Source organism: Lagopus leucura, unplaced genomic scaffold, assembly GCF_019238085.1.
Source record: "Lagopus leucura isolate 7727_CA_CO unplaced genomic scaffold, USGS_WTPT01 Super-Scaffold_100094, whole genome shotgun sequence".
In the NCBI taxonomy this organism is placed as follows: Eukaryota; Metazoa; Chordata; class Aves; order Galliformes; family Phasianidae; genus Lagopus; species Lagopus leucura.
This window is the reverse complement of record NW_024962321.1, coordinates 18,780-40,298: the sequence shown is the minus strand read 5'-3', so window position 1 is coordinate 40,298 and position 21,519 is coordinate 18,780. Positions and strand designations below refer to the sequence as shown.

The 21,519-nt window shown below is 65.5% G+C and overlaps 3 protein-coding genes across 3 annotated transcripts; all 3 read right to left on the bottom strand.

Moving 5' to 3' along the window:
- Positions 1-344: 344 nt before the first annotated feature.
- KCNH4 (potassium voltage-gated channel subfamily H member 4) lies at positions 345-9,109 on the bottom strand. The gene is given in 17 exon segments (XM_042887624.1): positions 345-403; positions 406-697; positions 700-1,274; positions 1,372-1,478; positions 1,558-1,847; positions 1,920-1,970; positions 2,642-2,856; positions 2,941-3,190; positions 3,437-3,636; positions 3,769-3,963; positions 4,085-4,360; positions 4,363-4,635; positions 4,749-4,992; positions 5,656-5,783; positions 6,032-6,163; positions 6,259-6,492; positions 8,983-9,109. Coding segments are annotated over 17 exon segments (3,597 nt in total). The 5' UTR covers positions 9,059-9,109.
- A 424-nt stretch (positions 9,110-9,533) lies between these two features.
- Positions 9,534-10,404, bottom strand: HCRT (hypocretin neuropeptide precursor). Its single transcript, XM_042887623.1, has 2 exons — positions 10,384-10,404; positions 9,534-9,959 (listed from the first exon to the last, which is right to left on the bottom strand). Exons 1-2 carry the CDS (start codon positions 10,402-10,404, stop codon positions 9,534-9,536), a joined length of 447 nt encoding a protein of 148 aa, XP_042743557.1.
- Positions 10,405-10,962: 558 nt separating this feature from the next.
- LOC122188931 (inactive phospholipase C-like protein 2) lies at positions 10,963-18,087 on the bottom strand. Its single transcript, XM_042887615.1, has 5 exons — positions 14,362-18,087; positions 14,058-14,261; positions 13,783-13,858; positions 12,047-12,156; positions 10,963-11,818 (listed from the first exon to the last, which is right to left on the bottom strand). The coding sequence occupies exons 1-5, from the start codon at positions 16,963-16,965 to the stop codon at positions 11,633-11,635; spliced, it is 3,180 nt and encodes a 1,059-aa protein (XP_042743549.1). The 5' UTR covers positions 16,966-18,087; the 3' UTR covers positions 10,963-11,632.
- Between the last annotated feature and the right edge of the window lie 3,432 nt (positions 18,088-21,519).

The window sequence follows — 21,519 nt, the reverse complement described above, 5'->3', positions numbered from 1 at the left end:
CAGCTGCATCTGCCAATCATCTTTGTCCCGCCTCATCGTGTCTCCGCCTCCTGCGGTGCGCGCTGTGTCACGTGTCCGCGCTCCGCTACGTCACTTCCTGTCCCTCGCAGAGCGCCATGGGAATTGTAGTCCCCCGGCAGTGCTCCGGGCCGCGGGGGCGTCGTGGGACACGATCCTCAGACGGGGTCCGGGGCGGGAGGGAACGGGTTGGAGACCCCAGTGCGCGCAAACCGCGCTGCCCCGCCCCGCACGCGCTTCCCGCCCCGCAGCTCGGCCCCATCCCGTCCGCAATCCCTCTTCCCCCCCCCCGGCAGCGCAGCCCCGAAGATGTAAAAATAGAACTTTTATTTCCCGTTCCGTCTGTGCGGTCCGGAGGGGCGCAGAGGGGAGAGGGGCAATGCCGACCCGGTGCACAGAACAACGGACAGCGCCCGGGGGGCAGCGCTGGTCCTTCACGGCATCGGTCCGGGGTGCCACCATCCCCCCGAGCCCCGCTCGCAGCGGCCCCGCATCGCCCCGGGTGGCGGCCGGCGCCCAACACCGGGCACGAGAGGTGTGCGGCCCCGGAGGGTGGGTTTACAAAAAGCCCCGTGGGCGAGGAGAGTACCAAAACCGGTACCAAAATCCGTGCAGAGCGGCCGGGAGCGACGCGAACCCGGGCCCGCACCGCGTGCCGGATGCGTCTCCGGAGTCGGGGGGGGTCCCCGTCCCTCCGCCCTCCCGCGGCTCAGCGGGCGCTGGCGGAACCGGAGCGGGGCTGCGGGCGGGCGCGGGCCGAGCAGCCCGGGAAGGATTGGGCGAAACGCGGCGGCACCGCGGGCGGCGGGGTCGGGGACTGCGGGACGGGACGGGGCGGGCGCGGCGCGGGCTGCGGGGCTGCGGGGGACGGCGGGCGCGGTGCCTCCGTGCCCAGCCCCGGGGCGCCGGAGGCTGCGGGAACAGAGCGGCTGCGGGAGGGGGTGGAGCCCCGGGAGGCGGTGGGGGCCGGCGGGGGCCGAGGCGGCGGCGACGAGGCTCCGGGCGGACGACGAGGGCACGCGGGGGGCGGCGGGCGGCCCTGGAGCAGCTCCAGCACGCGCTGCAGCTCCCGGCCGAGCTGAGAAACCTCGCGGTTGAGGTGGGCGATCTGCAACGGGGACGGAAAGTTGTGAGCCCCGACGGGGCGGGTGGGCCCCGCACTCCTGGGCGGCCCCGCACCTCCCAGCTCAGCCGCACGATGCTGCGCTCCGCCGCCTCCACCTCCGCCGCCAGCGCCGGGCCGCGTTCCGCAGTCCCTGCAGAGAAGATACCGCACGTCGCTGGGATCCCCTCGCTTCTCTTCTTCCCCTCCACCCTGCCCCTCCCCACCCCCCCCATTTGGCACGGCCGTACCTGGTGGCGGGGAGCCCCTGGGCGTGCCCTGCAGCCGAGAGGCCGCACCGAAGCAGAAGGTTCGCACCTCCCGGGTTCCCCCGTCGTCCTCGATTCCGTCCACCACTCTGCAGGGGGGCAGTGAGGATCGAACTTCGTCCTCGCCGTGTCCGCCTCCTCCCGGACACGTGCAGCCCTCGGCCTTACCTGGGGCTGAGCTCGGGGGGTCCAGTGGCGTTCAGGGAGAGGCCGAGGAGACGAGCCGCCCTCCGGCCCCCGCCGCCCCCCGCCTCCCCCCGGGGCCGCGCCGTGGGGATGCCGCGCTCGTCTCCGCGAGGAGCGCCGGGGAGTCGCGTGGAGCTGCTACGTGGGGGCAGCAGCGGTTCGCGTGGGGTGACGGCGGGGGGCGATCGCTGGAAGACCTCATCCGCCTCTTCCTCGTCCTCTGCGATGCAGGGGAGAAGCTGCTCCGGGCCGGGGCCGCTTTCCGAGCGGGGCTGCGGGCATGGGCGGAGGGGTCAGCGCTGCTCCCCGCACCCTCGCGGCTCCCCACACCCGACAGCACGAACCTGTGACGCCGCTTGCGAGAGGCGCGGAGAGCGGGCGAAACGGCCGAGCCCCTGAGAGAGAGATTTGGAGACGTCAGCGGGCGGAGCTGTACCCGCGTCGGGCCGCAGCCCTCGGCGCCCCCGGGCAGCCCAAAGGCCGGCCCCAAACTGCAGTCCCGCAGCTCCGTGCCAGGCTCCGGGGCTCGCAGCCCACGCCTGTCCTCTCCTGCTCTCAGTGCTGTGCTGGGCCCCAGACCCCACTGTCAGGACATCACCTTCCCACGGGCAGCACGGGGCTCCTGCAGGACACAACGCGCTTTGCTTGCATCCGCCTCGGTTTGTTCATAACTGTCCCCGGTGAGGGACAAAGCTCTTCGGTGCACGGAGCGACCTTCCGCCCTGCCCAGGGCGCGGTGTGTGTCGGGGGACACACGGCACAGCCTCCACTGCTCCGGAGCCAGGAAGGGGGGAGGCGGTGGGCAGAGGAGCCCCCTGGCAGCACGACTCGACTCGGCCGCCTCCTGCGGGGGAGCCGCGTCCAGGCTGCCTTCCCCCCACCTCCTTCCTGAGCTGAGGAAAGCCGCCGGGACGTACCTGCACGGGGCGGCAGAGCCGCGGAGCCTCGGGAGCGCGAGAACCGAGCAGGCGAACTCCCCATCCCGGCCACGCAGAGCCCCAGCCCTGCTCCCGGCTCTGGGGACGCGAGGACGAGAAAGGGCCTGCAGGGGGGGACACGCACCCACCTCCATCTCGCTGCCCTCCCGCAGGTTGAAGGTGAGGTCCTGGTGGATGTCAGCTGCGAACTTGCTGGCGTACTCTGGGTAGAGCCGCAGCACCTCGCGCAGCCCCCGCAGCCCGATGTACTGCAGGTCGCAGTAGGTCAGCGCTTTCACGTCCGCGTTGGTTTTGATCACCGAGTCCCTGCCGGCCAGGTCGGCGCCAATCAGATCCCCTTTGCCTGCAGGAGGGGATGGGGCAGCGGCTATGGCGGTGCCAGCCCCATAGCGGGCGGGCAGCAACGCGCTGTGGGGGCGGCCCTCACCCAGGATGGCCAACACCACGCTGTCCCTCAGCACCTCGAGGGAGCCGGAGCAGACGAAGTAGTCGGCCTGCAGCGCGTCGCCTTGCCGCAGCAGGTACTCGCCCGGCGCACAGAACGACGTCTTGATGTGCAGCGAGAGCGACCGCAAGCAGCCTCGGCTGGCCGTCTCGAAGATGGGCAGCTGCAGGATGTCCTTGTTCAGGTGCATGGCCACGTCGGCACGGAGCTCGTCGGGGAAGTCTCGCAGCAGCTGGGGAGAGAGGAGCTGGCATGGGGGAATGGAGCATCCCTGTGCCCTGTGGGGCTGGGAGCGTTGGCGGGACCTCCCTGCACGGCAAACTCAGACAGCTCAGGACAGGCCACCCCGCTCCTGTGCACAGCTCTGCTCTCTCCAGCAGCAGCACATGGACGTGTGCACACACACACGCCTGCAATCCTGTCACTGCCCTCGGAGCAGGAGGAAAGAGGAAGGGCCGGCCCTGCCGAACCCTCCTACCTCGTTAGCATCTATGCCGTTGTTCACCGACCAGGTGGTCTGGAAGTACTCCAGCATCCTCTGCTTGAGCTGCTGGGGCAGGCGGTGCACGCGGATGAAGTCCTTGAGGTCCTTCATGCGGGTGTGGTAGAGCGAGCGGCGCGAGTACATGCGCTGGATGATGGCCGTGACGTTGCCAAAGACGACGGCGTGCATCAGCGCTGGGGACCAGGAGGCAGCGTCAGCCCAGGGGGGGCAGGGCCAGGGTGGGCTGTGCTCAGTGGCACAGTGGGGCTGAAGGATGCAGCCATGCAGTCACAACCCCATCTCCTCCCGCCAGCTACCCGCCTCACCGCCAATGAGCATGGTGCAGATGGAGAAGATCTTCTCGGCGTCCGTGTTGGCGCAGACGTTGCCGAAGCCCACGCTGGTCAGGCTGCTGAGGGTGAAGTAGAGGGAGGCGATGTAGGCGCTGCGGATGGAGGGCCCCCCCACTGAGTTGTTGATGTAGGGAGCCTCCAGCCTCTTGCCCAGCTCGTGCAGCCAGCCTGCCAAGCACAGCCCAGGGTCAGTGCTCACCACGCGGCAGCCACGCTCAGTACAGCCGCAGCCCTGCCCCGGCTGCGCTCTGCAGGAGGAGCCGGCCAGAAGTTCCGTGCCCGCACTTACCGATGTCCCAGGTCAGCGGGTCGTTGCTCTCCATCTCTTTGCGGCCGATGACGTACCAGATGCACGCCATCCAGTGGGCCAGCAGCGCAAATACAGACATGAGCAGCGTCAGCACCATGGCGCTGTACTGCGAGTACCGGTCCAACTTCTGCAGCAGCCGCAGCAGCCGCAGCAGGCGCACCGTCTTCAGCAAATGCACGAGCGAGGTCTGAGGAGCAGGCAGGAGGGTGAATCTGGCAGAGCTGCAGGAAGGGCTGGGGAGGGCCCCCCCGCCTCCCTCTGGGGCAGAGACCCTCCACCGCTCCCCACGACCGCAGGAGGCTCGTGGGCTATAGAATGGGCTGGGTGGCGCCCCCCGCCGTGCAGCCGTAGAGCCCCTCTCCCCACCCTCACCACAGTCACATTGAAGATGTAGAGCAGGTCGAAGGGCAGCGCGGCAATCAGGTCCACGAAGAACCAGGTGGCCACGTAATGGATGCAGATGGAGTGGGGCTCGTACACCACCTGGCCTGAGTGGCTCACGTACGTCGTTCGGAAATTCAGGATGATGTCTGCCCCAGGGGGAGCACAGCGGCCCTGAGTGCCCCACTGCAGCCAGGGGGCTGGGCTGGGTCCCAGCCGAGGACATCCTCGTGCCCAAGTAATCTTCTGGGCACAGACCTACCCAGGATGAAGAGCATCTCCACCGCGATGTCACTGACGATGGTGCTGCGCGCGGCCGAGAGGCTGTCCTCTGTGCTGGTGAAGCAGACGTTGTAGGGGACGGTGACAGCCACGTAGAAAGTGGCCAGCAGGATCAACCAGTCCCAGAGGGCCTTGAAGATGCTGTAGTGCAGCAGGATGAAGTGGGCTTTCTGCACCGAGGCCACTTTGTACTCAGGGATGGAGGGTTTGTTCTCAAACACGTTCTGAGGGAGCAGAGGTGGCACAGGAATGGTCCCACTTTGCAGGCCCCCTTTCCTGGGATGCCCCAGGACCCAATGACGTGGTGATGGACACGGCTGTCCGGTGGGGCACGTAGCACACAGGCTGCACTGAGATCACCCCAAAGCCGGGCAGAGTAACCGATTGCTGCCATAAATTGATGTTGCACTCATGCTATTAACAGCAACCCACTGTCAGTGCCAGCTGCTGCCTTGAACAGCCCCACGTGCAAATTCACGTGCAGTGGGCAGAGCTCCCCCCCACCCTCTGCACTGGCACTGATGGCACTGCTGTCTCTCCTGCCCCTTTCCTCCCAAGCTCACACTGCTGGCTGCATCCACATCCCTGCAGCAGGCCAGCACAGCGTGCTGCTGCTGGAAACCACTGCTCACGCACCCAGTGCCTGGTAACGGCACTCCCTGGGGCACCTGGGCTTCCCCACAGCTCACACAGAAAAGAGTCAACATGCAAGAGCTGCCAAAAGCTCTGCTTTCCCCACAGAATCCTCTGTTCTGCTGCCTACCAGCAACCTTTGTACCAGACCATGGTGCAGCTGCCTGCATTTCCATGCCTTGGGGGACAGCGAGGAGCATGGCGTGGAGAGAGCGCCCTGCAATGCCAGGCTCCACGTGCACCCGGCTCCTTACCCGATTGATTTTCATCTCACCGCGGTCCCGCCGTGCAAACTGGCTGCTGAGCCGGTGCAGCACCGTCCTGCCCTGCCGCCGTGCCGCCCGCAGGTGTGAGCTGCCAGGTTTCTTGCTCCTCTGCTTCTCTGCAGAGATGATGCGCTGGTTTAGTGGGACCACTCCCCAGAGCTGTGGAAATGAGCCCCATTTCTCCCATTCCCCTCCCCTGGGAGTCACTCGGAGCTCAGAGAGGTCCTGGGGTCTCTCTGAGTGCACTGAGATGGGACGCAACGCCAGGCAGGAGCAACTGGAGCTGGGACCCCCCCAGCACATGTCCACCACACACACGGCTGTGAGCCTCGAATCCCATCCCCACCCCACCACTACGGCTCACCCTCCTTCCTGTCGCTTGGATGGCTCTTGCCCCGGCTCTCTGTGATGTCCTTGAAGGAGACAAGGAAGAGCACCACCTCCCCCTTCTCGTTCTTGATGGGCATGATGTCCACCAGACACCAGAACGCAGCTCCTGCGTGGAGGAGAGGAAAGGGTCAGCAGGAAGCCCCTCCGAGGGCTGAGTTCTGTCCAGAGCTGCCCACGGGGCCCCGCGCCTGTGCCACTCACCACCCTTCTTGTAGAAGCAGACCTCGGCCTGCTGCTCCTGCTTGCCCTCCAGCACCTTCTCGATGTGCTGCAGGACGGGCTCGCTGGTCTCAGCCCCGCAGAGGAAGCGGCAGCTGCAGTTCTTCTGCATCACCTCGGTGCGGGCGAAGCCGGTCAGGTCGCAGAAACCGTCAGAGCAGTAGACAATGGGGAAACCACGGCGGACCTGAGCGTTGGCCAGGATGAAATTGCTGTCTGAAAGGAGACACAGCAGCCCCTGAGGGCTCGGGGCTGTTCTAGTGGGCACCCCCTCTCCTCCCCAGCAGAGCAGTGGCCACACATCGCCGTCTGCACCAGGGGACACACAGCAGGTGGCTGCACGCCCCGCACTCACCCAGCGCCAGCAGAGCCATGGGGAAACACAGCCCATGCTGTGCCCTGCGTGGGGAGATCCCAATGGCGGGCCCCCCCTGCTCTGCCACCCCACAGGCCCCAGCCACAGGCAGGACCCCAGCCCAGCCCCACCACACTGTGAGGGGAAGGAGCTCCCTGCAGCCTCTGGCTCTCCTTGCAACGAGCCACGATCCCACACGAGGTGATCCGCGCCTCCCCCTCACCATCTGCTGCTCCCACCTCCCTGCTGGGTGTGGAGCTTAGCAGGGGACAGTCAATGAGGACAGGCAGTGCCAGCCCCTGTGGCCCCCCGCCCAGCAGAGAGGTGGGAGCGATGCCACCAAGCCCTGAGCCCACTCCAAGCCAGGGAAGGATAGAGGCGTGTAGAAATGCAGTGTTCTTGGCTGCCACAGCACTGCAATGCTCGCTGCCTGCCAGCGCCAGCCCTGCCCCGCAGGACAGCCCTGGGCTGGGCTCTATCAGCAGGGCTGCACACGCTGGCTGGAGGCTCTGTGCCAGCCAGCCAGATGGCTTTGTGCTTTAGCCCAGGGAAGGGTGTGCACAAGGGCAGCAAGGAAGTGGGATGAACGGCCAGCAGGGTCTGCATTCACAACGAGGGCAGAACGGGGGCCACCATCCGGATGCAGTCTCAAGCCCGAGGGTCGCAGCCCAGCATCCCTGCATTCCACACCCCCAGCACCCAGAAAAACATCACCTTCCCATTTCACAGCACAGGGGAGGGAGGCCCACAGCAGATTACAGTGCAAAGCCATGCCAGGACAGAGCAGCCTGGGCAAGGGCAGCAGGGAGCCACACACAGCCCTGGTGCGATGGGAGGTGCAGCAGGGCCACCACAGTACAGCTCAACCCCGGATTAGCTTGGAGAAGCAAAAATAGCTGTGACTAAGGCCAGATTTTTGCTCTGGGGAGCTGGGATTACTATGGTGTCCAGGGTGTGTTATTAGAAAGGAAAAAAAAGGCTCTCACTGGGGAGCAGCACAGCCACAAAGGGGACTGCAGCCCCGCTGTGGTGATGGCTTGCCTGGACGAGCAATGCAGGGCCTATGAGGCAGCAGCTGTGTGGGAGAGGCAGGGTTAAGTCGTGCCACGTATCACTGCAGCTAAAGCCCCTCTCCATGGCAGATAAAGCCGATAAGAGACACATCGAACCCACAAAGCCAGACACTGTTTAAAAGCACCCGTAGGGCAGGTTCAAGCCATCGAAGGCAGGGTGCTGTTGCTCAACCTTGCTCTGTGGGGCAAACTCTCAGTGTGGGCATGCTCCTGGCTCGAAGCATCATCAGAGCAGTCCCAGCACAGCAAGAGATGGAAATCCTGGGAGGCCTGGAAGATTCTGGGGAGGCGTGGGGCTGGCTATGGTCACAGCCCATTCCTGAGTGGCTGCACGGTGCCAATACTGCCGGAAGCTGGCATGTTGCATCCCCACATCATCCCCGCTCCAACGTGCCGGGGCTTCAATCTGTCCTGGCCCCAGCACAGGGGCATGGAGACAGGGAGGAACCCAGCTCCTGGGCTACTCCAGCACCTCCAGCTGCAGGAATTGGCTCCAGAATAGGCACTGCTGGGCTCTGCTCCACACTCTGCCATAGCACACTGCTGCCAGTGCCCACATCTCCCAGGGACGCAGCTCCATGCAATGGCTTGGGCTGGAAGGGACCTTTAAGATGAGCCAGTGCTGGCTGCAAGCAAATGAGATGCTCTCGCGGCAGGCAGAACCCAGCCCATCACCTACACTCCAGGAGGTGGGGATCGACAGCCGGCGCCGTGCAACAGCGGGGCTGTGGAGCTCCAAACCACATTGGTAGCCAGAATGCCATGTGCCACGGGTACAGCAGGCAGGCGCTGTGCTGCGTGGCCATCCCATGGCATCCCGCAGTGCCGGGGGTTCCCAGGGTAGCACCCAACTCCCTGCTCCCACCCATCCCTAGGGGGCTCCAGATCCGGCTGCTGCTGGCACACCGGGAATTTGGGGCTGGGGCAGAGCAGGGCGCTGCTCTCCGCACGGCGAGCCCTGAACCGGGGCCGCCTCTTGCGCGCCCTCCCGGGGACGGCAATCAGTGCAGGAGGGGCGCGGAGACCCCCGTCAGCCCCGCCTTCGTTCTGTCGCTGATGCTGAGCGGGGCCGGGGTCCTCCCGGCGCACCGACAGCGGGGAACGGGACAACGGGACGCTCCCGGCCTGCTGCGCGTAGAGGAGGGGATTGAGCCCTGCTGAGGGACAGACAGCCTGGGGTCCGCGCGAACTGCCCAGCCCCGGGGGCTCCGATGTCTCCCCGAGGGTCACCGCCTCTCCCTGCCCGCCCCCCGCCGAGGTCCCGGGGCGCAGCCCTACGTGTGCCATCGAAGCGGGTGGCGATGGTGTCCAGGAAGGTGTTCTGCGGAGCCAGCAGACCTTTCATCACCGGCATCGTCGCTCCGGGCCGCCCGCCCCGGGCTGCGGAACCGGTGCTGCCCCAACGGCGCGGGTAATCCCGGCTCGGCCCGGCCCGCCCTGGGCTTCAGCTCCGCCCCCAGCCCCGCCCCGGGCACCGGAGGGGTGTCGGCACCGGCGGGCACCGGCGGCTGCTCGGCTACGCGCGGTTCTGCCCCGGGAGGCGCCGCGCCGGGTCCCGCTCTGTACCCGCTGCTCCGGGAGGCAACGGCCCCCCCCGGGAGGGGCGGGATCCACCCTCGGGCCGGGGCCGGCAGCGGGACCGCAGCCCCGCGGCAGAGCCGTGCCTCCGGGCCCCTGCAGGGACGAGGCGGAGCCGGCTGACATCGGGCTACCGTTTATTGTAAAAGGCCAAGTGTGCCGAGCAGCCTTGGCCGGGGCCACAGGCAGGTATTTAAAAGCGCTATTTGCACTGATCCCCCCGCGGACCCCTCCCCGCCCCGCAGCCCATCTCAGTAAAAGCTCTTCGCCGCTCCCCTGCCCTTGGTCAGGTCCTTCTCGGCGTGCTCCTGGCACTCCCTGGGGCTGGCAGCAGCGCCCCTCGGGGTCACCGTCGGCTGAGTGCCCACAGCGCAGCTCTGCGCGTCGCGGCAGGCGGTGCAGGGGCGCTCTTCACGTTTGCCCATGGTGAGGATACCCGCCGCGTGGTTGCCGGAGCCGTGCAGCAGGCGGTACAGCCGGCTCTGGAATGCCGGCGGGATGCTCTTCCTCTTGCCCAGCGTGAGGATGCCGGCGGCGTGGTTGCCCATGCCGTGCAGGAGGTCGTAGATACGGCAGGAGCAGGTTTTCTGCCGGCAGCACTCGGGCAGGCTCTGCCGGGCCCCGGCCAGGGAGCAGAGCAGCAGCAGCAGCAGCAGGAGGCAGGCGGATCGCTGCAGCTGCCAGACAACGGCCGCGTTGGTACAGGGCTCAGCTCCCCCCCTGCAGGCTGCCCGCTCATCTCCGCTGCCGCAGCACCCGCAGCATCGCCTCTTTGGGGCACATCGGGGGCGGAGGGGACCCCAAGGAGATTCGCTCCTGCCCCGCCATCCCAGCCCAGAAACCACACTGTGAGCAGGAGTTGGCTGCAGATATCTTCGCCAGCACTTACCTGTGCCGGCACACAGCCTGCGCCCTCCCCTCGTCACCGAGTGCTGCGGAGGAGCAGCGGGAGCAGCCACACTTGGCTCGTGCCAAAGCACGGTGCTGCGTGCGTCCCGCAGGGAACTCAGGCAGGGCTGAGCCCCCCGACCTCCGTTCACCGGGGAACCGGCCCAGCTCTCACAAGACCCCAGCAGTGCCCCTGACCACCCCCAGCCCCACCTTGGTGTTGGGCACCTCCATCCTTCTGGGTGTCTTCAGGTGGCCGAGCGGCGCTGGCGCATGTCCTGCTGGGGCTGAGGAACGCAGCCCTGAGCCGCACACCGGGGCTTTATAGGGGCAGCCCCCCCCAGCCCCCGGCCCCGCACAATAGCGCTGCCAAAAATACCGTCCGGTCTCTGGGAGATGCGTGGTCTTTGTTGTCGGTAGCTCGGAAACCGGTCAGGCCTTTCCCCTCATTTGTGGCTCTGTATTATGTGGGTGCAGCGCGGGACCGGGGTGCGTGGCACTAATGAAGCCATAATTACCCGAGGGACCCGCAGCCCCACAAAGCCGCGTGAAGGTCAGCGCCGGGGGAAGCGCCAACCGCTCCCAACAACGGCAGCTCTCGGGTCAGCTCCGCGTGGCCCCATTAGGCTAATTACCGCTCGAACAAAGGGGCGCCGGGCAGCCGCCGGCTGCGTGCTGCGCTGACGTGCGGGGACGGTGCAAATGGAACCGGCAGAAGGATGGTGCCCTCACTGCCACTGCCACCCGTCTCATTCGGTGACCCCAGCCCCAGCACCAAGAGGGACAGCAGCGTGGGTCTCACACACTTTATAAACAGAGTGCTCCGCAGCCCCAGACCACCCCTGACCCACAGCCCACACCGCAGTGAGCTCGCTCAGGGGACGAGCCCAGGATGAGCTCCCTGACGCCAGAGGACACAGCTCCCGGCAGCCCCGCTCTGCAGCGGTCCCACTGCCCCGGACCCATTGCCAGCTTCCCTACAGGTGCCTTCCCAGCCCCTCTGCACAGCAGGGGCCCGAGGACACCTGGGAAAATCCTGGGAGAAGGGACAGTGGTTGGACAGACCCCTTCCAGCCATGCAGGCAGTCTCCAGGGCTGGCAAAGGCAGAATCTGCAGCCCTGACAGCCAGAGCCCACACAGGGGCAGTTCTTACAGGGCTGGTGGCACAGCAGGCTGGGGGTGCATGCACACAGCCAGGTACCAGCAGTCCAACCCCCTGGTCCCACAGCACAGCACCCGCTCTGGAAGCAGATGGAAGAGGCCTGGGAAGCTGGAGGGAGCAGACAGGAGTGGGGCCCCCCAGTGCCCTGCAGTGTCTGCAGGCAGATGGATGACTGCTGGCACCACTGCAGCCCCTCAGCACCCTGCCTATTCCCATCCCCAACCGTGACACAGGCTCTGTAGTTCCTGTTCCTGCAGCAGAGGCTGCTCCATGGGGGCTGCCTGAGCCCCAGGCCGGGGTCAGCAGGACGCGGCATCGCTGCCTCCTTCTGCCTCAGGAATGGGCTCCAGTGGTGCGCGCAGCCGGGACGGCTCCGGCGAGGCCAAACCGTTCCTGCCGATGCCACAGGACTGCCCGGCGTTGTGAATCTGCCAGAGGTTGTCCAGCGCCTCCGCCTTGGCATGCTTGAGAAGGTCAGCCTGGCCCTGCCGGGGGGAGAAGACATCAGGGAATGCAGCCACGTTGCTGAGTCCCTCTGTGCCACCTCCAGTGCATGGCCACGCCATGCAGCACAGGGATGTGCTGGGCTCAGGATTATCGTGGACCACAACCAGCCTGTGCTTCTGGAGCATCTCCTCGATGCTGGTCCTGCTTCCCTGCACACCAGCAGGGTCAGCAGCAGAGGGGACAGGGGCACAGCGTGCTCCTCTCACCTTCAGGACGGTGATGTTCCAGGCAAAGCTCTCCAGTGCTTTCTGCAACTTCCGTCCCCGCAGTCCCTCCTTGGCCTCGATGCGGTGCAGCTCCTTGTGGAAGTCCATACCTGTGGCACACAGAGCTCTGCTCAGCTCCACGGTGCGTGGGGGGACAGCCATTGCCACAGGGGATGGGGACGGGACGTCCATCACCCAGCAGAGAACCTCGTGTTCAGCCTCAGCAGCCCCCTCCCAATAAGGAATGATGTCCCAACACAGCCCCCACCGCCTCACCGCCATCCTTTGTTGAGTTTGGATCCCAAAGCCCACAGGACTGAGATGGGCTGCAGTGACCCCAGGCAGAGGCACAGCCCCTCCATACCACAGCCCACCCAGAGGGGCTCAGAGAGGAGCAGTTGCCCCTCCCCCCTCCCCCCCATGCTGGAGCATGTGCCCCCACACTGCACATGATGTTCTTGTGAGCAGGTGCTAAATTTACCCCTCCCTGACGCAGCACTGGCTCTGGGCCCACACGAGGGCTCCCACACACGCCTGCTCACCCACACGCTGCCAATCAGCTCACACCTCCCCACACCCCCAGCCCCACCGCCGGCACCCCCAGACCCCACAGCGCCCATACAGCTGTGGCTCAACCATGGCACAGTGGGGTGAATGCAGGGAGCAGCACTCAGGCACAGAGGTCATGGCTGCAGGCCCCCAGTGTAGGGGTCAGCACACCCCAGACCTCTGCCCCCAGGGAGGACAAGGGACACGGGGCACTGCTCACTTCTGCAGCACAGCAGAGGGCTCCCACAGCCAACGTGGTGCAGGAGATGCAGAGCCCCCCCCAGCCCGCACCTCCAGCCCCCCTGCTGTGCTCCTCATCACTGACAGCAGCAACAGAGCTCAAAGTCAAATGCCTGGGGAGGTTTCTGGGCTGTCATGCAGCCAAGGCAAGGAACAAACAGGGCTGCTGGCAGCAGCTGGCACTGGCAGGGGTTGCACAGCACGGACCCTCTCCTCCCTGTCCCTTACAGTGCCCAGAACACCCCCAGCCCTACAGGGTGCCCCCACACAGTCCTGGGGCCAGCAGTCCCACGGAGCAGCCACAGCTGCCTCTACAGCACACAGGACCTTGGCGTTACCCGTTAGTGCCTACCAGCAGCACGGTGTTGGGAGCGGGGCAGTGGTGCCTGGGGCAGATGGGTCCCGGGGCCGGATAAGGCAGCCAGCAGCACCTGTCTGCGTGGGTTCAGCCATGTGTCTTTTAAGTCATAACATTCAGTTGCGACTTCTACCGTCAGCCTCAGTCTGTTATTTCTGATGCTAATTATACTCTGGCGTTTGGCAGCTAATGACTCTTCTCTGCTTCCTCATCAGCCTCCTCCGCTCCGTGCGCTCCCTCCCAGCCCCCCACAGCCCCCCGGCCCCAACAGTGCTCCCTCACTGCGGGCTCTGGGCAGATCCCTGCACCACTCCTCACAGCAAGGCCAGGATGTGGGAAGGCCAAAGAGCTAAGCCCTGGGCTGCCCCAACAAGCCTCTCTCCCGAGCCAGCCAGGTGCTGCCCCAGAGCACTGATGCCCACACCACTCATCCTCTGCTGTGCACTGCAGGCGTGCAACGCACAGACTGAAATGCCAGCACACTCTGCGCACAGCCTGGTGCTGTTCTGAAGACCCCTGTGGGGACAGCATCCCCAGGAGGCGCAGCACATTGCACACAGCACTGTGCACTCAGCACCCCCAGACCCACCTGCCTGCTGCGCCTGGATGAGCTTGCTGTGCACTGCGTCAGCAGACTCGATCAGCGTCCGGCTGGTCTGGATCATCTGAGGAAAGAGGGGCAGTGAGAGGAGCTGCGCAGCCCCGAGCCCTCTGTGCTCCCTACACCCCATGCCTGCAGAGCACCTCCCAGCCAGCCCTCCCTGCTCCAGGACGGGACCCATCCTGGGACTCCCCGGTGCACAGGGCTGCAGGCAAACACCTTGGAGCAGGACGGACCCCAGAGCACCCAGACCCAGAACTTACCGTCTCGTAGGCAGTGAGGACCTTGCGCAGCAGGTCGGGTATGGGGCCCTGTGCCTCCATGGGGGGGTACTGCTCAGCCAGGTTGAGGGTGACGCTGGGCACACTGTCACTGTGCAGCAGCCACGCAGCCACCGTCAGGATGCACTGCTTCATGTTGGCGGCGGGCGTCAGGCCACACAGCTCCTTGAAGGAGACCAGCGCGTTCTGCGGGCAGAGAGCAGTGTCGGGCTGGGCCAGGAGCACTGCAGTACCCGCAGCCCAGCACCACCTCCCCAGACCCCACAGTGCCGTGTGGCTCCAGTACCTGCACGTTCTCCCGCAGGTCGGTGGCCTCCCGCAGGGGCTGAGTGGCCGTCCGGAAGACCTCATCGATGGCCTTGATACCGGTGGCTTTGGTGGACGTATACTCGCGCACCCGGCGGCCCCGGCGCCCTGCCAGCCCCCGGCGGTGCCCCTTGCCCCCCCCGCGGCGGTCAGTGATGGCCACGTGCACAAAGAGGGTGGCGTGGGGCAGGGGCTCCCCAGACAGCGACTGGAGCGGGACGTGGCGGTAGCCAGGCTGCAGGCATTCGAAGGGGATGGTGTACTGCGCAATGAACTCGTCCCCGATGTAGTCGTCATCCAGCACGACGAAGCGCAGCACAGCCAGCTCAGGCAGGTTGATCTGGAACTCCAGGCTTTCATCGAAGACGGGGTTGTCCCCGCTCTGCAGGGCCGTCTTGGTGCGGTGCTCCGCGCAGTCAGCTGGGATGCCGTGGATCTCAGCGCAGACGTAGGGCTCCACCACCTCCCCCTTGGCCCCCGAGCCCTTTGGCTTGGGCAGGTTCTGCCCGCTGATGACTTTGAGGTGCAGGAGCTGTGCGGGCACCCCAGGCAGGGAGTCCTTGGCGTTGGCACTGAAGTAGGAGACCTCCTCCCGCATGATGGCGGGGCGGAGGACATAACCGCAAGCGCCGTTCTGCCGGAACCAGCCCGTGTTGAGGTCCATCATCAGCCCCGGCGTCTGGTAGTTCATGGCCACCATCTGGCAGCCGCATTTCCAGAAGTCCTGTGGGTTCATGTTGCTGGCATCGATGCGCATGGGGCTGGGGTAGACATGGGAGAGGAAGCGCTTGTTGTAGCTCACCAGCTCGGCCGGGCACTCGTTGGCGAAGCGGCCCGCCTCCACCTCGCTGAAGGAGCACATCTCCCAGTAGCGCTGCCCGCGCCGCGAGCTCTCGAAGTCCTGGAAGGGGACGGCCTGGCAGAGGCTCACCAGCTCCGAGAGCTCACGGCTGAGCCGCACGCGCTGCGGGGCCCCCCCTTCCGCTGCCTCGCGGTCCTCCTGGCCCAGCCTCCGCGCCAACTCCCGGCCTTCCTCGTCGTCCGACACCTCCCCCTCGCTGTCCTCGCAGCCGGGCGGCAGCTTCTTGCCCTTGATCAGGATGCGGCCCTTGAGCCGCTCCGGGGAGGGCAGGTAGGAGGCGGCGGGGTTGGGCGGCTCCAGGTAGAGCTTCTCGCCCAGCGTCTTGCGCAGGCACTGGGCGGCCAGGCGCTGCTGGGCGGCAGAGCAGCGCACCACCAGGCAGAGGATCAGCGGGTAGGCGGAGGCGGTGAAGGCGTGCTGGTCGATCAGCCCCACCACGGAGCGGAAGGGCACGCAGGAGGCGGCCGAGGGGCTGGTGTAGACCACGGGCTCCCCATCGGGGCCGTCCCACAGCACCAGCTCAATGCTGCGACAGCCCAGCCCCAGCGCGCTGACGTATCCGCTGATGTCCGAGCGGCCCCAGAAGTTGTCCTCCAGCAGGCAGGCGCTGTGGGCAGAGCTGATGTAGTAGTGGGAGAGAGGCTGCGCCATGTCCTGGCACACACGGCGGTGCTGTGGGTCGAAGATGGAGCATTCGGAGGAGAGCAGGTAGCGGGTGAAGCCGTCGATGGCCAGGTAGCCCTTCTCCCGGCCCTCTTTGGAGGGCTCGTACTTGCTGACGATCTCCAAGCACTTCTCCTCCGTGACGCCCTCCATGCCCTGCTCCACCTCCAGGAACGTCAGCAGGTCCTTCAGGCCCAGGTACTCCTTGTTGCTGGAGAACTGCACCAGCAGGAAGAAGATCTCGGGCCGGGTGCAGAGCTCGCAGTATGCCTCCACAAACAGGTCGCAGGCCACCTCGGTGCCAGGACGCTCACTGGCCTTCTGCAGCTCCTTGAACTTCAGCTCAATGGTGGACACCTTCATGCCGGGGTTAAGCGCCTTGATGAGCTGCACGGCGCGGGACACGGGGATGCGGCCGGACTTCTCCAGGTCAGCGAGGTCGAAGACGGAGGAGATCCAGGAGGTGCGCAGGCTGGGGTGGCCGGACCCCAGGGCCTCGGGCGTGTGCTTCCCATAGGACAGCAGGTACCGCAGCCCCATCACCCAGGCGCTCACCACGTCGGCTGAGCTGGCCACTAGGTCCAGGGACTCGTAGTTGTCTCCATAGATGATGGAGAAGGCGCACTCATCGGGGAACTGGTCAGAGAGGCCATTGCTGCGCAGGATGGGCGTTTTCTTGCCCACGCGCACCTCCTTCACCGATTTGATCTCAATCTTGGCCTTCTCTGAGTCCTTCTTGGAAGGTTCCCAGCGCACGGAGCGCATGTCGGCGTCCAGCACGAAGAAGCGGCTGTACATACGGGAGTTGGAGCGCACCTTCTTCAGCTCACAGCCCTCCAGCATGAAGGAGATGCAGGCAGCTGCACTGTTTATCTTCCGGTCGTTGGGCATCGTGCTGAAGGACACTGTCTTCTTCTGCATGGGCCGCTGCCGGGAGCCATCCTGCCGGGATGGCAGAAGGAGCAGAGCCATCAGGGCAAGGCACCACGCACTCCCCGTCCCCCAGGCTCCCACCCCAGCCCTGACGCATAGGCAGGGGTCCCAGGAGCTCCACGCCATACAAAGCCCTCTGGACTCATTGGACCCTCTCCCCTGGCCCAGGAGGTCAGGAGTTTGCTCCAGCTGGGGCCTCCCCCCACTGCCAGGCTTATTTTAACTCTGCATTCCTTCCTTCCTTCCTTCCTGCTCCCGGCCCTGAGCCGGATCCTGCCCCACCGCTTGCTCACCCCCAGGGGTAAAGCAGTGCACAGGCTCTCCCCGGGTCTGCTGGATGCTGGAAGAGAAAGGTCCTGGCAGGACCCCCCTGTACCCACTGTGCCCTGCATCCCCAGGCACCAACCCCAGGCAACGCAGGAAGCAGTTCCCCAGGGTGGGGAAGAGAAGACCCTACCACCAATGGGTTGAAGTGAAGGGGGATGGGATGGGGAACAGCAGGGCTGGGAGCATATTATGGCATAGATTTCATTAAGTAGTGCAGCAGGGAGATTTAATCCCCTTCTTCAAGATTATGGTGAGTCACCTCTAATCTGGTGGTATCTCTGGCACATGGCACAGGAACTCTGGTATCTCTGGCACATGCAGGCTCTTCCCAGCTGCCAGGGTTTGTGGACAATGGAGTGTCTCCTCCAGCACTTCAAGAGCTTTCACATCTCCATGGCAGAGCTGCTGCAGCACAGGCTGGCAGCCCAGGCATGCACACCGCAGTGTTTCATTCTAAAAGGTCTGGATTTGGCTCTATGGGTCCAGGCAGCCCTGACCAAAGACAATCAGGACAAGATAGCCAGCTCCAGGCCAAGGGTGAATGGGAAATGACGCCCCAAAGAAAGGGAAAAACCACACTTATCACCATTCCTATGCCAGAGCTAGCTGGACGCTGCTGGATCAGAGGTAGAAGCCACGGGAACATCTGAGGACCCAGCTCAGCTTGCCCAAGCAGGGAGAGGATGCTCACAAAGGGCATCCTGCTGAGATGCTCAGCCCAAAGCTGAGCCTCAGTGCTGGGCATGGAGTGCTTGGCATCAGGCTCACGGGAAGGGCTGAGCGTCTACACCACTGTCAGGATGCTTCCTGTGAGCAGCAATCTGAGAACAGCGCTGCCCCGCAGCTCCAGACCCCGGCACCCACTTGCAGGTGGCCCTGTCGGCAGCCGGGAGCGCAGCTTCGTTGCCGTGCCGGGGCCAGAGCTGCAAGGCCCTGCAGACCCACACCCAGCCCGGTGCGCGCCCCACCCCTACACCGGGCCCCAGCGCAGAAAACAGGAAATCCATCCGGAAAGGAAACGCGGGGCGGGGGGCCCGCTCGCACCCAGCAGCTGCCGGGACCTGCCTCCAGCTGCTCCGGAGCAGCCCTCACCCACAGCTGGCAGCGGACACAGCCCCTGCACGGGCTCAGGAGAGCCACAGGGCACGCGCCGCTCAGCACCTCCCAGCGCTCGCTGCAGCTTCGTGCATCCACATCCCGCTGCCGCCGGGCTCACGCACAGGGAGAGCGAAGCCGCTGCTCCTAGCAGCGCGTTGCTCCGGCGCGTTCAGCCGGCCGAGCTGGGATGCGCTACTCCGTGCCCAGCGCTTGGCCGGGCGCGGGCAGCAGCGGGACGGGCAGAGCTCCGAAGGTACAAAGTAGGTCAGCAGCGTGGGTGGGAGGACGCGGCGCTGCGGCCGGGAGAGCCCCGCCACCGCCTGCGGGGAGCACGGAGAATCCCAGCGGCGGGGCAGAGCTCCAGCACGGGGCAGCTGAGCGCATCACAGCCGCGCAGCCGACCAACCTCCGAGCCCACGGCGACGCTGACCGCAATGCTGACTGCCGGCACCCAGCCGGGCATGGACAACACGTCCAAACCCAGCTCCCCACGCCCTGCCCGGCTCTGCAGTGTGTGCTAAACCGCACTTCAGCCAATTACCTGCGGTGATTAGTGCCCTGGCAAGCACAGCAATCCTAATCTCAGGTGCCACGTGACTCCGCTCCTTACCCGGCTAAATGAGTGCAGGGCCGGGCCCATCAGGTCACGGAGCCGCCCAGCTGCTGCTCCCTTCCCGTTATCCTCGGGGGAATCTCCAGCAGTGCAACGGCACATAACAGTGGGACGCAGAGGAACCAAAAGCCTCTGGGGCTGAGGAGCACTGGAAGGAGCCACAGCTCTGCTGCCCAGTGGAGAGGAGCAGGACACCTTGACCCAGCAGGACTGCGTTTGGTGACACTGCTGTTCTGGGTCTAATGGGGCTGTGACACATCCGTAGCCGTGTGCCGCGTCCCATCTTCTCCCTGCTACCCTGGCCCAGGCTGGGCAGCACGAGTGAGGTGTGGGCAGCCAGCAGCAGAGGCAGCAGGAGGCCAGGCACAGCCAGGGCTCTTCTCCACTCCTCTGTTCCCTGCCAAGAAGACCGAGTGACACATCCACCCCCTGCTGCACCAGCTGCCACTTCCCAGTGAGGGGCTATGGAGCCCGGCCCCCACGCAGAGCGACGGCACTGCTCCAGAGCTCACAGTGAGGAAGGGGACGGACAGCAGGGTGCTGGGAAGGGTCACAGCCTGCAGCGGGAAGGAACGGGCCCAGCACCCCCCTTCAGCATCTTCCCAGCTCACAAAAACTTTCTGCTCTGAACTCAGGGAAGAATCAGGGAGCAGCTCCTCCAGGAGGACACGGGGACACTGCCCTCCCTGCTGCATCCCCACACAGCTGCGCTCCCATCGCTGCGTGGGGCCAACGGACTCAGCACAGCCAGCCCCGGGCTCCCAGCACGGACACTGACTCTACTTTCAGATTCACTACTCCAACCTTTTCTGGAAATCCCATAGAATAACAGAGCCTGCAACTCTTCCCGCAAATGCTTCCATGTAGTCATCAGGCAGGGTCTGCCTGCAGCCCACAATTAGTGGGTGCCCTCTGCCCGAACTGCAGCCAGGGGGGGCCAGGCTGGCTGTGACATACAGAGCCCCAGAACAGCCTCAGCATCCTCAGGGGATTTGGGGCCAGGCAGCTGCTCCCCAGAACCTGACCACAGAGACACAGACACGGTGATGCACACGGACCAGGATGGGGTTTGGAGAGGCAGCAGCTCCCCATGAGCCTGGACAAAACCTGAGCAATCTTCCCTGCTGCTAAATGGCAGAGGATGCGCTCCGTTCCCCTTTCCTGCCTGCGGACATAAGAGCCTCCCTGGGGACACAGGCAGGATCACCATCTCCAAACACAGAATAGCAGAGGAGTGCAAGCAGCAAATGCCTGTGTGCTCTTTCAGCAGCGTGCCCACCCACCATCCCCACCAGATTCACCCAAACGAAGGCCTCAGCCCATGTGGTGCCTGGGGCTCAGCCTGAGGATCTCAGGGCTGCAGGATCCAGCACTGCACAGAGATCGGAACCTGCAGCCCTCCAGCATCGGGGAAATACCAGGCCTGCAGGGACCCAGAGCCATGTGGCAGACCAGGAGGGGCTGGGGGTGCCGTCCCAGGCTGACCTCCTCCATCAGCAGTGCCCTCTCCAGCTCTGGCTCACCGCCACCTGACCTTCACCAAAGGCCAAACCCTGTGGTGACGCACAGCAGCACCGGGGCTGCGTGCAGCAAAGAGGCAAAGAGAGGTGAAGCAGCCACATGCACTCCCGCTCATCCCTGTAGGGAGCAGACAGAGCGGGGGCTTCAGGAGGGACTGGGGACCTCATGAGGTCCCCTGGGAAAACCATGAGCGCACAGCCCTTGAGGTGCCACGTAGCCTGGGGAGGCATCTTCACCATCCTGGTAACGGGCAGCAGTGTGCACGAGGTCCCCAAAGCCTGGGTTGCTGGGGCAGGAGGGCAGGCAGCACGGAGCAGCCCCCACACAAGGTATTAATAGGACCGGAGCTCTGCCGGCTTAAAATAGGCTGCCAGGAGCGGGGAGGCGGTCCCGGGCGGACACGACCTATTGTGTCAGTGAGCAACGCCGACGTAAGCACAATTAGGGGGGCTGCTTTAGAAAAATCACACACGTGACCCACTGCCCATTGGGAGCTCAGGGAACCCCCTTGGCCCAGAGCCCCCCGTGTCCCTGTCCAGCTGCAGCTCAGCTCTTGCAGAGGTGGCAGGAACTGGGCCTGAGGCTCAACATTTTTGCAGGAGGGAGCTCAGAGGATGCTCAAGGGCCAGGAGCAGCCAGACCCATGGGTGCCCTTCTGCAGGCTGGGGAGATGCTGACATGCAGTGCCAGCACTGGGGCAGCACGGTCACGCAGGGGACTCACGAGCAGGGGATGGCCGGTGCAATTCCCGGAGGCACAGAGCAGGGGCCTGGCCCGGGAAGCGCACAAAGCCTGAGCCGGGTTTGCCCTTGGGGGACCCCGGCGGCAGGTAGAGCGAGGGACCCGGTGCCAGCGCTGATGGCAGCGGTGCCCGGGTCCGGCCGTGCACCGGGAGGGAGGTCTCAGCTCCCCGCCGCCGCTCTGCCACCACCCGGAGGCACGGCGGACCCCGGTCCGGGGGTTCTCGGGGGACAGCAGAGGCGGCAGCAACCGGCGCACAACCGCTCCGATCAGCTGGGCTCGGCCCACCGAGGCGCTCCGCAGTACCGAGTCCCGCGCAGGTGCCGCCCGGAGCCCGGGGAGGGGGCGAACGACGACGGCGGCCCCCCCGGGGGGGGGGG

Bases quoted from the DNA above. Each gene is read 5' to 3' on its own strand.
- HCRT (XM_042887623.1), bottom strand. From the start codon at position 10,404: ATGGAGGTGCCCAACACCAAG. The intron at 9,960-10,383 runs GTGGGGCTGGGG...GTTGTCTGGCAG, and splicing joins TGGAGGTGCCCAACACCAAG to CTGCAGCGATCCGCCTGCCT.
- LOC122188931 (XM_042887615.1), bottom strand. From the start codon at position 16,965: ATGGCGTGGAGCTCCTGGGACCCCTGCCTATGCGTCAGGGCTGGGGTG. The intron at 12,157-13,782 runs GTGGGTCTGGGG...TGTGTGCCACAG, and splicing joins CATCCAGGCGCAGCAGGCAG to GTATGGACTTCCACAAGGAG. The intron at 11,819-12,046 runs GTGAGAGGAGCA...TCCCCCCGGCAG, and splicing joins GGAACATCACCGTCCTGAAG to GGCCAGGCTGACCTTCTCAA.